Consider the following 14,857-nt stretch of genomic DNA (forward strand, 5'->3'; position numbering starts at 1 on the left):
AATGTTGGAGCAGATTCATTATCCACTACTAAAGATGGGAACACCGTCGGTCAAAAAAAATTAAACTTTGGTCTGTAAACACCATGGACCCATGGTCATTTACATTTTTTAATTGATCACTTTTACGTTGCAAGGTATTCTGATATAATATCTGGAAAATAATATTATATATAAAACGGGAAAGACCCACTGTTGGTTTCTTTGTCAACGTGCTGAACTCGACTCAGCCTATGACTAATTTGTATTGACAATAACAAAAAAGCCGCTCGCTTGGAAAAAAATCTATAGCCTACAAAAGGGTCAATATTATATATAAAAAAAGCCCCGTTGGTTTCTTTGTCAACGTACTGTAACACAACTCGACTCAGCCCATGACTCATTTGAAATCCACGGTATTAACAATAATAATAATAATTATAATAATTATAATAAAAGTCGGATGAAGTCCATACAAAAGAGTTTACAAACAACTTTGCGATCACGGCTATTATCAGTGATCTGAGTTTTCTGAATTTACATATTTGTCCAATGATCTATTTATTCATTCAGCAAGTTGTTTTTCTTCATATTTTCTTGTATCAATGTATTACATTACATTAAATTAAATTACCTCCGCCAAGGAGGTTATGTTTTCACCCCTGTTTGTTTGTCCGTCTGTCATCAACATAACTCAAAAAGTTATGGACCGATTTTGATGAAATTTTCAGGAACTGTCAGAAGTGGGCCAAGGTACAGATGATTAGTTTTTGGTGGTGATCGAAATTTTAGGGTTGAAACGGCATTGGATGGAGACTTTGCTGCCTTGGTGAAGGTCTTGTTTATAATATATCGAGAGAGAGAGAGAGAGAGAGAGAGAATCAAACTCTCTTTTTCTACTACCGACCTTGTACCGGCTGTGCAACACCCGCAGTCAGCGCTCTCCGCAACTTATCCAGCGCTTCTGGGTCATCTTCTGGTAGGACTGCGGCAGCTTCAAAGTAAAGGCATTTTATAACTCTATATTTCTTCATCTTGTCGTTAATATCTTGAACGGTAACGCCGAGGGCACATACGGGTATGAACTGGGCACGTCCCAACCGATCTAATAAGGCACTGTCAGCAATATATTTGCTCCAGCAGTCTTGGATGAAAGCCGGGCATATGACTGGTACAAAAAACTTCGACTTTTTTAAAACATCAAAACGTCCGTCAAAAACACTCTGTCCAGGGTTCACGTCATTGCAGTCAAAGAACACTTTCAGGTTACATTTTGTTTCGAAATATTTTGCAAGGGCACACGCAAAGTCAATATTTTTTCTTATAGCTTCCTCGCCTGCGTTTCCTGTCGCCAGTTCACGATCATAGCCCAACAAGTAAACGTCATACATGTAAGGCTCTACACTCAAACTGGCCGCCATATCTCAGATACTGGTTTGGGAGTGCAATATTCTTGAGTAGGGTGTTCTGACAACGAGGTTTTCGACTCCTATTGTCAAGCGAAGAACAAGGAAGTGCCGTCGCGTCCGAATACAGTTTGGGTTGTACTAGTGGGCAACACTACAGGAGCGCTTCCGTAAATTTTTCACTTCTCGTTATAGCTTCCTCGTCTGCGTTTCCTGTTAACATTGTTCTATCACAGCTCAACAATAAAACGTCATATTTCCTCTGCTCCGATCTGCAACTTGCCGCCATATCTCAGATAGGACTATTGATTTGTGAGTTCAATCTTCTTGTGTACAGTGTCCTAACAACGAGCTTTCCGACCTCTGCCAGTGTGTAAACCTATATATATTTTGGCCCTTTACTGTCAAGCGGAGAAAACTGAAGTGCCGTCGTATGGACAACAATACAGGGAATATGTTTATATGTTGTTGCGTTTCCAACCAACACCGCCAATTTGTTATACAGTACATTTATGCTTTATTCCAATAATCAATGATTGCATTTGTCAGTCTTTAAAAATATAGTGCAGAGAAAGCCACATGTAAACGGGTACTTTCGGGTCTTTTGTGACATTCTTTTAAGTTTTAATATGAAAAATAAGTTAGAAAACTCTCCTTTATCTGATATACAGAAACCAATAGTCTAAAACAAGTGGGGCACTTGCGCTGAGGTGATTCATCCCCAGAAATGGACTGCATGACGTCACGCATAGCCCACTGCGCATGCGTGCATTTTTAATACGTTGCTAGATTGCCATAGATAAATGAATGGGTTCGCGATTCGTGGGTAATTCGTGATACTTGACAAACTAACGGCCTGCTGTCGATAGACAGCAACGCTGTGCTATGCTTCAAGCAACTCCTGACCAATAGGGTTTAAAAAAATTATGTTGTACACACGTACTAAGAAGTTTGCCGTGCATTGCCTAGCCTACCCTCAGCAAAACGAATTTATTTTCAGAAATAGTGATTTTAGACTGTAGATTCACTCAGAAACAAAGGCAAACTAATTCGTTGCCGATAGCACCAGCAGATGGCAGCACCATACAGAGTCTGTTTTAAAACTTTCATGGCAATTGAAGAACTTTTACCACTGTACAATGGAGTCCAAAAAAAAAAAAAAAAAAAAAAAAAAAAAAAAAAAAAAAGCACTTGGCACAAATGTAAAACTGTCCAGTGCAAGGCCAAGAATTCAATCATTTTCAATCATATTATCAGATTCTACATAAATTGACTGACAATATCACTATTTAATTAATCTCTTAATCCAAAATTCCTATCATCATTTAGTAATTATGCAAAATTCTTCTTTCAGATTGCTATTTATTTTAATTTTTTCATGCTGCAACTGTTCCAAAATAATCTTGCAGAAAAGGAAAAATACAAAATAGAAGTGGAAGACCATTTTTACTCAAATTATTCATTTATTTGAATATAAAAAGAATAAGATCACTATTTAACAACTTAAAATAATATTTCATGAACTCTTTCATAAATAACATATTAAACAAAAATAATAGTTATAAATTAGTGGTAATGGCTTATTCTGAAATATATGACCTCTGCACACCATCAGTACTTGGTACAGTATAGTTACTTCTTGGATACAGAGTTATATTTTTTATAATGTAACAATAAGAACAATATATATTACAATAAACTCCTCTGCACATGTCAGACGCTAGTTACTACGAACTAACACTCGAGCACTTATCACAGAGTCTGTGTACGATGACATTGTTGTGCTGTGATTGGCTAGTTAAGTCACGTGAAGCCCTACTGTAGCGCCCTCGCGTATCGCGTGAAAGCTGCGCATTATTGGCCTTTCAGCCAGAACTTCTAACACAGTCAGCGTGCCTTTCAGATTCATGGTGAACTTACTAAATGTAGGTCTATTTAACACCTGTCTGTCTCGTTTTTTTTCCTTTTTGACACATGCATTGCATTTTTAAACACGAACGCTTCTTATGTTTGAGAATTCTGAAATATATGAAACGTCGCCAAGCTGACTTTAAAAATGTTAAAGACTGTCTTAACCAAACAGACTAAGCGTGCTCGAAAGGTATACTGGAGTATCTGATTTGTTTTGTTAAATGAGCTTTGAAATTTTCATCATATGACTAACAATGTCACATCACTCCAATGCAGAGGTACTCCTTCCATCTTAAAACATAAAAACACACGCATGCATGCATGCATACATGTATGAGCACACACACACACACACACACACACACACACACACACATTAAGCGATAAAAGGCAAAACCAATACATTTACCGTCCTGTGTCCTATATAACTAGTTAACTGTCCTTATTAACAGTGTACTACATTAGGTTTACATAACATCTACCAGGGTGAGTGAGGTGATTTCTTTCAGTTTTAATTGTCACCTTTGCCAAAGATTGTAAAGATTTCCTTTGCCAAAGATTGTGAATTCTTCCAGACTATCTACATCTACAGTAGGTCTCGACTATAACTGTTGCTGCATTTTTCTCCACTTCTAGACGAGGCCATATAAAATGTTTCACTAACTTTGGTAGGCCTATAATCTTTTTAGGCCATTTAGAATTACAAACAACTTTGTGGGTACTGGTATCAGCAGTGATTTTGGTCGGTGATTACACATTCATTGCCCCAAATCAAAACAATTATATATACTGGGTATTTGTCGATAAAAAAACTACGTAAACTTGATTTTAGTATGATAGTGCTATGCCATAAATACCCAGTAAGCAATAAACAGAATATCCTCACATAACAATAACGCTGAGTTTTTGGTTTAAATAAAATGCTTTAAGTAATACAGGTCATGCATTTCTCGACTTCATACAATACGGTACGTTCTATTTACCTTTGCAAATTATTTTTATTTTTATTATTATTATAATTATTATTGTTACAATCTACATTCTATTATGGCTTCAACAAGGTCTAATATCATCACATAATTTACATATCAGAACGTCGTATTTAAAAAAGATATTTTATGCGCCGTTTGAGGCCCATAAACAGTTCATTAATGAACTGCCATCTCTTACTTCATCCTGGTGAAATATTTGGATGGACATCAAAGTTCTCTTAAACTTTTGCCAAAGTTTCTTTATGAAGAAACTTGATCACAACACATTAGATTTGATGGGTCTCAGTCTACACTTAAATTACTGGAATGTACACGAGTATTAACCTTACATTGTGCCATTAGTCAGTCTGTGCATTAGCCAGACCTAGCATTAGTCAGTCTTTGCATTAGCCAGACTCAACATTAGCCGGTCTTTGCATTAGTCAGTCTTATCAATGGCCATTCTTAGCATTGTTTTAAGCTGAGAACAGCTGTGGTGTCGAGTTTTCTGTACACAAAATACACATCCAGAAGACTGGGGCAACATCTCTAAGAAAAGATGACAGTGAACCCATCCAACCTCGCACAGAATTCTCGCTGCTTGCATCCTCCACAGCGTCTTGGCCCTGTCTCTCTTCGGCTGTGTCTTCGCCCATGGCTTCGCAATCCCTGTCTTCACGGTTTGGGCCCTGAAAAACTTTCGACTGTGTTTTGGACATAGGTGAGACGGGGCTGTACCAGTCCACAGGGGGTGAGGAAGAACCACGGTCTTCAGGAGCGGCCGCATTTCCCTCACTGAAATTCTGATTTAATGGCTCCAGTCGCGCTGTAACGGAGTCACGGCCGGTGCCAACATGCACAAGTGGTCGTGGTGGTAAATCCTGACTCGGATTATCCCCGGGAGAACTCGGACCTGGTTGAGGTTGTCCTTCCACAGTTTGGTGCCTTACATCGTCGTTGAAGTGCGGTCCATATGAGCTTTCGACCCTTGTCTGACGTACTCCATCCCGAGGTTCTAGTGTCTTCATTCCCTTGTTTTGAAAGGAATAAAGAAATAATTTAATTTAATTTGTTATATTACAAATAATATGTTTTAGAATGCACATGTTGAAATGACGACATCTGTTATTCAAGTGTATTTGGATGATACACATTTAGGTCTCCTATTAGATCAAGAGCAAAACAAATATGAAAAACAAATCATTTACATGTGAGAACATGCAATTTAACCAAAACGTTGATTTGTCGTGCAACTTTCGATTGTGGTATATATTTTTTGTCATTGCAGATATTCGGAGTAGTATATCACGTAATTAAACCTGAAGTAACTATTGTTCATAAAATTAGATATGTATACCTCTTGCTGGCATTCCAAGCCGTCAGACTGTGTCTGGAGAAGAGGGGGAGGTTGGCCACCCCTGAAAAATTAAGAAAATGAAAATATATGAAATTTGAAATAAGCTGAAATAACAACAATTTTATCAATTCCTTTTTAGTTCTCTCTCTCCCTCTCTCTCTCTCTCTCTCTCTCTCTCTTATTTAGAAAATGGGAGGGGTCGAAATAGGTAAAGTTTGGTATTTCTCATTAGGTTTTAAGTTAAATAAAATCTTACTTCAGTATACAACCCATTTTTAAAGAAAACCCATTATAATAAAAGACATAAAACTTAAATTTAAAAATTCACAAAACGAAGCAGGAGGACGAGGGGGCTCCCTGTAGCCCTGTGTATCTGCCTCTCGGTATGCTTCTGACTATCAGATTATTTTATATATAATTTTATATATATATATGGAATAATCTGATAATCATATTATTCCATATATAATTATGATTAAATTTACACCTCATTCAGCTCTCAATCATGGAAACCACTCGGAGAGGAGTACAATGCATTATGGTTAAGATATTAACATACGTGACGCCGTCGCATGGCGGAACTGACTCTTCCTTTGGTCGACTTAATTCTCCATTGCTTTCATCGCCTGGTCCTTCGTTATTCCCGTCATCTGCAAATATATTAACAATATTTAAGGGACCAAATTCAACTCACATTCTAAATTCTACTTAAAAACTAGACAGCAGAGCTGAGAAATATACAGATACCATAGAGGAAACAAGGGAGCAAAGCTGACAAATGTTCAGTACACAGAAAAGAGTGCGCCAAATAATATTTTGACCAATTTTAGTGCACTGTTTCCGGGTACATAATGCTTTAAAACAGTATACTCTTATCTTCTTACATTATGTACTACAGGTAACATGGACATTGAAATACTACCAAGTAATTCAGTTTCATGGGATAGAAAAGCCACTGAAAATGTGTAAAATAAAATAAATATAAAAAAAAAAAAGATTAATTACCGTAAACGTAAACCTATCATGCCGATTTTTGAAAGCAAGCTGCCTTTTAATCAAATAAAGCCACGAAGTAAATTTAAAGTAAAACGAAAATATAGTTTGATAACCGATAATGCTGATTTTTGAAAGCAACCTCATTATTTACCAAACAAAGCCACTCAGTAACTTTAAAGCAAAACAAAAATAAGGTTTAGAAGTTGTGGGGCGAACGTCACCAAAATGTGAAAAAAACGAATTATTGCCGTAAATGAAAACAGATCGTGCCGATCTTCGAAAGTGACCTGCCTCTTTACCAATGAAAGCCACTCAGCAAATTTCAAGTAAAACAAAAATACGGTTTGGAAGTTATGGGGCGAAGGTCATGTGTCGGATAGCGACAGCGACAGCGAGGACACACCAATCAGGATTACATGTGTCTGTATATAGATAGCAAAAAGAAAGAAAACGCGGTATTCCGGCGGCTGGTTTCCTTAACAACGTACCAACAAATAACTGACAACAAATAAACAGCCTATCAGACATCCCCTGCACATGCTATACAAACAAACCGGCAACTTGGCCAATTAACTTGGTCATTTAACTTGCCCGTTATGCTGTTAACAATGCAAAGACGAACTAAAGAATGGGCCCAGCCAGGGTGTTATAAACATGGGGCACGTATGAATAAGGGGACTGCGTAGTGAGCTCAAATCGTAGGATGTTAGGCAGAAAGATCCCATTGCGTCCCAGGTTTTAACTTTTAATTTCAAACCTTTAAGTCAAGAAGAAATGTGAATAAGGCAGGCCCAACCCACTCCACCAATAAACACTTTTATTAATCTTATTCTCATTTTGTGATTTTAAAATTTTGCGTTATTGTACATTTGTTTAAATTGACCACTTATACGTTGCAAGGTATTCTGATATAGCTACTAGAGGGCTATATTTATAACGGAAAAATAACATTATATAAAAAAGCCCCGTATAGACCCGCCGTCGTTTTCTTTGTCAACGTACAAACACAACTCGACAAACCCCATGACTCATTTGATACCCCCTGTATTGACAATAACAAAAAAAAGCCCTCGGATGAAGTCTATACAATAGGGTCTACAAACAATTTTGCGATCACGATCATTAGCTGTAACCTGAGTAACATACCTATTTTGTATTTAAACTATATTAATTTATGCTATATTTATATATTTGTCCAATGATCCATTTGTTAATTATTCCATTTGTCATTCTTTATATTTTCATATATCAATTTATAATACATTTACATCAAATAATACTAATTGTAAAATATTATATATATAGGAAAAGAAATAAAGAAACTAAGTTAAATTTTAATGAATTGGAAAAAATGATAAGGTGGTATATTGAAGTAGAAAAATTCAGGTACATTAGTAAAGGTGAGAAAGAAAAGTTAAACAAAAATGGACATCATTAATACACTTGTTTCAGAAAGAAGACGAATGAATGAGGAGTGAGTGAGTGAGCGAGAGAACAATTTATGTAATTTGTAACAACATTTTCTTTCTGGGAGAATAAATACATCTAAAAAAATTATAATACATCGAGGGAGAGGGAGAGAGAGATAGATAAGATCGAATCATCTATTTTGTGCTACCGACCTTGTTCCGGCTGTGAAACACTCGCAGTCAGCGCTCTCCGCAGATCACCCAGTGCTTTTTGATCTTTAGGAAGGACTTCATTAGCATTAAAGTAAAGGCGTCTTATAGCTCTATATTTCTCCATCTTGTTAAAAGTATCTTGTACGGTAACGCCAAGAGCACATACGGGTATGAACTGGGGACGTCCCAACCGATCTAGAAAGGCACTTTCAGCAATATGTTCGCTCCAGCAGTCTTGGATGAAAGCCGGGCACATGACTGGTACAATAAACTTTGACTCTTTTAAAGCATTAAAAAGTGCCTCAAAAACTCTTTGCCCAGGGTTCACGTCTCTGCGGGGATAGAATACTTTAAGTTTACATTCTTTTTCCAAATATTCCAAGAGCGCTTCCGTAAATTTTTCACTTCTCGTTATAGCTTCCTCGTCTGCGTTTCCTGTTAACATTGTTCTATCACAGCTCAACAATAAAACGTCATATTTCCTCTGCTCCGATCTGCAACTTGCCGCCATATCTCAGATAGGACTATTGATTTGTGAGTTCAATCTTCTTGTGTACAGTGTCCTAACAACGAGCTTTCCGACCTCTGCCAGTGTGTAAACCTATATATATTTTGGCCCCTTACTGTCAAGCGGAGAAAACTGAAGTGCCGTCGTGTGGACAACAATACAGGGAATATGTTTATATGTTGTTGCGTTTCCAACCAACGCCGCCAATTTGTTATACAGTACAATATGCTTTATTCCAATAATCAATGATTGCATTTGTCAGTCTTTAAAAATATAGTGCAGAGAAAGCCACATGTAAACGGGTAAAATTCATTAGAAGAAAAAATGAAAGAAATATTTTTATCGATTGATATTGCTTTATTTTAACATTTGAGCAACTTGTATAACATTAACATCTAAAGCAAAGTGCCAGCAATGAAAATATGTCAATATTGTTACACCCAACATTGATTAAAGCAATGCAAAAATACATGAATGTGGCCAAAATGGTTAGTTTTTATTTTAATGTGGTGATTATTTTATTTCATACTTTAGACAGTTAGCCAGTGAACACTAAATTCTCTTTTAAAACTTGGAGCACTCTTCAATTTCAGCCAAAAATTAAATTTCACAAATTTATCTGCGTTCCAGTATCAGTTCATATTTGCATCTGAATTAATTAATCTTTAATAAATAGCACTTGTCTACAAACCATGTCATGTGTGCAAAAACTTGCATATTAAACTAAAAACAATGTACTTTTTGACTGCATACACCTTTCTTTAGGTGGTTCAAACCTAAGATAATATGACAAATTTAGGTACACTGATTACCAATAAATATTATTATAAACAACAGCCAGCACAGCTCAAAAATATTTTTTTATCCCTTAAAAGTTCGTCAAAAGTTGTGACCAAATTCAACTCACATTCTAAATTCTACTTAAAAACTAGACAGCAGAGCTGAGAAATATACAGATACCATAGAGGAAACAAGGCAGCAAAGCTGACAAATGTTCAGTACACAGAAAAGAGTGCGCCAAATAATATTTTGACCAATTTTAGTGTACTGTTTCCGGGTACATAATGCTTTGTAACAGCATAATCACTCTTATCTTCTTACATTATGTACTACAGGTAACATGGACATTGAAATACCACCAAGTAATTCAGTTTCATGGGATAGAAAAGCCACTGAAAATGTGTAAAAAATAAAATAAATATTAAAAAAAGAGCAAAAAGAAAGAAAACGCGGTATTCCGGCGGCTGGTTTCCTTAACAACGTACCACACCCAAACCCAATATAGAGGTGTAATTGATGTCACAAGCATGTTATTAAAAATATTTACTGCACAGATTGCTAACTGTGTTTGATTATTTTAGGGTCCCACATGAAGAAGCTTGTATAAAAGTTTCACTCTCCTGGAACCATGAATAATTAAAAATAATTCATCGTTTAACCCCAAAAAGGAACATACGTTACTGTTACAAATACAAAACGTCCAACTGTGAAGCCTTCTACTGACTTTGAAAATTCAGTCATCACTGGTTTTGTGCATTGATTTATCTCCTACATGTATAACGTTGCTAAAAATTATAATAATCTTCTGTATAGACCAGTTAATTGTTTTTTTGCGACTTAAGTTTGCTTGTCACAGAATATTAAAAAATGGGGAAAATTCACCCTACCGACAGTAAAATAAGCATTTAGTAATCATGTTTCCCTTCATGATCCAAAGATTATATCAGAAATGTCAAACTATCATGGAACCACAATATATTGTTCGGTCAGCAAAAGAAAACATTGTATCTCTTGCACACAAGTACTTGAACAAAATTAAACATTTTGACAATTTTTCTAGGGAACATACGTTACCTAGTATAAGCTTTGACGCAAAGCCCCTTGAGATACATTTTAAATATTTTTAAAAACGTCCTTACGTCATGTCTAATTTACCATGACTGAACCACTAAAAAACATATCGGAACGCGGCATAAAAATGAAAATTAAGTGGCAAGAACATACGTTACCGTACGTTTTTTGGAACATACGTTACCATATAGGGCTCTTTGCTTAATGTTAAAGATATGGTAAAAATTAAAAATTGAATTTCAGTTGAGACAGTCGTGGATTTTTGTTCTATACACATATATGTTTTGAAATATTGAATACAATTTTGAATTCATTCATTTTTATTTTTTGACACTTCAACATGTGAAATGCACCTCTATATTGGGTTTGGGTGACCAACAAATAACTGACAACAAATAAACAGCCTATCAGACATTTGAAACCCTCTGTATTGACTAAAACAACAGAAAAGCAACTAAGTGTGTATACAAGCAATATGGGGAGCGAATGGTGACCTCAGATTATTCCAATCTTTAAGTCAAGAACAAATGTAAATATGGCGCTTGATTACACCCCACCCCCGTCCACTAAGTAACCTAGTTTTTTCGCGATGACGGTTATATGCATAAGGATAAGGATGTTTTGTTTTATAATATTTTTTATTAAAGAGATAACAGCTCTTCATATCAAATTAAAAAGCCCACAATGCATACATGTACATTGTAAGCAACACAGAGAAATCTTATAAATTCCATTCTACAACCAAAACGGTGGCTAGCGCAATTATTCTAAAATCTGCTTGCCATCGGACATCGTGGACCTTCATAGTTAGCTACCCTACGACCCTCCCCCCACCCCCACCCCCCAAAAAAAACACTTAAAAATCATGCAATCGACTAACTTTGAATGTTGAAGCAGATTCATTATCCACTACTAAAGATGGGAACACCGTCGGTCACTTTTCCAGAAAAAAAAATTAAACTTTGGTCTGTAAACACCATGGATCCATGGTCATTTACATTTTTTAATTGATCACTTTTACGTTGCAAGGTATTCTGATATAATATCTGGAAAATAATATTATATATAAAACGGGAAAGACCCACTGTTGGTTTCTTTGTCAACGTGCTGAACTCGACTCAGCCTATGACTAATTTGTATTGACAATAACAAAAACGCCGCTCGCTTGGAAAAAATCTATAGCCTACAAAAGGGTCAATATTATATATAAAAAAAGCCCCGTTGGTTTCTTTGTCAACGTACACACACTGGACAAAAGAAGTGTCACCCCTACTGAGCCAATACTATGGGGGAGATAAATGACTGTGGAATGATATGCTCCTGGTATCATTTTATTAACATCAAATTTCACAAAAAATCACAAAATGAGAACAAAATATACATTCTACCAAAATATGCAGTTTCAAGTCCAAAATTAGTACTTATTGGCATAGCCACGTGACCTAATAATATAGGTGCCAGTCTACGAGGCAAGGATTCATATAATTGTCTGTTGCGTTCAGGGCTTATGCTGGCCCAAGCATGAAACACTGAATATAACAGAGTTTCTCTGCTGGTTAGACGGGCATTTGTCAAAAGTTTTGACATATCATTCCACACATTTTCTATTATGTTTGCTTCCGGACTCTGGGCGGGCCACATCACCCTGCGAATGCCCTGTTGGTCAAACCAATCATCAACTGCTCTGGGCCTGTGACAAGGAGCATTGTCATCCTGGTGAACAAATGGATAATTCGTGTCACCAAACATGTTAGTAATAGATGGTAGCAAGTCTGACTCCAAAACATCGATATATTTCTAGTGATTCATGTTTTCATCAACCACAATCAATTCGCCCACGCCATGGATGCTGATGCAGCCCCACACCATGATGAATATGCTGCTCCGGGTTCGAAAATTCAGTACATGTGGTTCAAATGCTTTACCAGCAGTTCGCCAGCATCGTACCCGTCTGTCAACAGAGGTCAGACCAAAGCGACACTCATCAGAAAAAAATATATAGGACCAATTGTCATGGGCTGTCCAGTTCCAGATCCTGTTGGCCATAGTTCACTCTACGTTGCCACTTTTCTAACGATATAAGAGGTTTCAGTCTTGCTACCCTGCTACTATGAGCATGTAACCGACGCCTAGCAATTTTCACAGACACATTCTTATGTGTGAAATTTTTCCACTGTGTTGTCAACTGACAAGCAGTGTCGAACTTTGACAACCTGGACATCAAAATCAGTCGTCGGTCTTCACGGCCAGTAGATTTTCTTGGACGACCCATCAGAGGTAATTTGTCTCTTGATCCAGTGTTTCTATACCGAGACCAGACCCTCTGCACGGTTCTGACTAAACAATTCAATTGTATCAATATACTGACATTGCTTATATTCCGCCTCTTCAGGTTAATAACTTGCACCTATAACCGTTAGATAATTGCCTGTATCTTGCCATATTGGACGAAGACAGGAAAAACATTTGCTGTACATTTACAAGACCAACAATACAATCCCATGGTACAGCGGTTTTAAACTCATTAGTCACATTATAAGTAGACCAGGCATTATAATTACCCAAGATCTGCCTACTTTTATTACTCTGAGTTAGGGGGTGACACTTCTTTTGTCCAGTGTGTGTACTGTAACACAACTCGACTCAGCCCATGACTCATTTGAAATCCACGGTATTAACAATAATAATAATAATTATAATAATTATAATAAAAGTCGGATGAAGTCCATACAAAAGAGTTTACAAACAACTTTGCGATCACGGCTATTATCAGTGATCTGAGTTTTCTGAATTTACATATTTGTCCAATGATCTATTTATTCATTCAGCAAGTTGTTTTTCTTCATATTTTCTTGTATCAATGTATTACATTACATTAAATTAAATTACCTCCGCCAAGGAGGTTATGTTTTCACCCCTGTTTGTTTGTCCGTCTGTCATCAACATAACTCAAAAAGTTATGGACCGATTTTGATGAAATTTTCAGGAACTGTCAGAAGTGGGCCAAGGTACAGATGATTAGTTTTTGGTGGTGATCGAAATTTTAGGGTTGAAACGGCATTGGATGGAGACTTTGCTGCCTTGGTGAAGGTCTTGTTTATAATATATCGAGAGAGAGAGAGAGAGAATCAAACTCTCTTTTTCTACTACCGACCTTGTACCGGCTGTGCAACACCCGCAGTCAGCGCTCTCCGCAACTTATCCAGCGCTTCTGGGTCATCTTCTGGTAGGACTGCGGCAGCTTCAAAGTAAAGGCATTTTATAACTCTATATTTCTTCATCTTGTCGTTAATATCTTGAACGGTAACGCCGAGGGCACATACGGGTATGAACTGGTCACTTCCCAACCGATCTAATAAGGCACTGTCAGCAATACATTTGCTCCAGCAGTCTTGGATGAAAGCCGGGCATATGACTGGTACAAAAAACTTCGACTTTTCTAAAACATCAAAACGTGCGTCAAAAACACTCTGTCCAGGGTTCACGTCATTGCAGTCAAAGAACACTTTCAGGTTACATTTTGTTTCGAAATATTTTGCGAGGGCACACGCAAAGTCAATATTTTTTCTTATAGCTTCCTCGCCTGCGTTTCCTGTCGCCAGTGCACGATCATAGCCCAACAAGTAAACGTCATACATGTAAGGCTCTACACTCAAACTGGCCGCCATATCTCAGATACTGGTTTGGGAGTTCAATCTTCTTGTGTAGGGTGTCCTGCCAACGAGGTTTTCAACTCCTATTGTCAAGCGAAGAACAAGGAAGTGCCGTCGCGTCCGAATACAGTTTTGGGTTGTACTAGTGGGCAACACTACAGGGGATATCGTCCCTACATCTTGTTGCGTTTCCAACGCCGCCGTTCTGTAATATATAAATATATATATATATATATACACGAGCAATATGCTTTAATGATATTATAATCAATTGATCGCATCAGCCATCTTTGAAAAAAGCCCCAGTGTAAAACGAGTACTTGTCTAAAACGAGTCTATTGCGACATCCACAAATTTCAGTCCATTCAATATTAAATATGAAAAATAAGTAAGAAAACTCTCCTTTATCTCAGATACAGATACCAACAGTCTAAAACAATTGCGGCACTTGCGTTGGGGTGATTAAATTTAGCCCTCTCAATTTCCGCTAGAACTCTTAACACAGTCTGCTTGCCGTTCAGATTCATGGTGAACTTAGTAAATGGAGGTCTATTTAACATCTGTCTGTTTCGCCTTTTTATTTACACACACACACACACACACACA

General features: G+C 37.0%; 1 protein-coding gene across 1 annotated transcript; it reads right to left on the minus strand.

Moving 5' to 3' along the window:
- Nucleotides 1-4,345: 4,345 nt before the first annotated feature.
- Nucleotides 4,346-14,266, minus strand: LOC147760627 (uncharacterized). The gene is made up of 4 exons (XM_087017078.1): nucleotides 13,753-14,266; nucleotides 6,181-6,271; nucleotides 5,622-5,682; nucleotides 4,346-5,295 (listed from the first exon to the last, which is right to left on the minus strand). Exons 1-4 carry the CDS (start codon nucleotides 14,264-14,266, stop codon nucleotides 4,741-4,743), a joined length of 1,221 nt encoding a protein of 406 aa, XP_086873204.1. The 3' UTR covers nucleotides 4,346-4,740.
- Nucleotides 14,267-14,857: the final 591 nt, after the last annotated feature.

Source organism: Lingula anatina, chromosome 7, assembly GCF_051362555.1.
Source record: "Lingula anatina isolate TDL-2025a chromosome 7, LinAna3.0, whole genome shotgun sequence".
Taxonomy (NCBI): domain Eukaryota; kingdom Metazoa; phylum Brachiopoda; class Lingulata; order Lingulida; family Lingulidae; genus Lingula; species Lingula anatina.

What these genes read in the sequence shown, in the direction of transcription:
- LOC147760627 (XM_087017078.1), bottom strand. Translation starts at nt 14,266, where the DNA reads ATGGCGGCCAGTTTGAGTGTAGAGCCTTACATGTATGACGTTTACTTG. An exon ending in TGTTGCACAGCCGGTACAAG is followed by an intron (nt 6,272 to 13,752) that starts GTCGGTAGTAGA and finishes ATATATTTGCAG; the next exon opens with ATGACGGGAATAACGAAGGA. An exon ending in CCGCCATGCGACGGCGTCAC is followed by an intron (nt 5,683 to 6,180) that starts GTATGTTAATAT and finishes TTAATTTTTCAG; the next exon opens with GGGTGGCCAACCTCCCCCTC.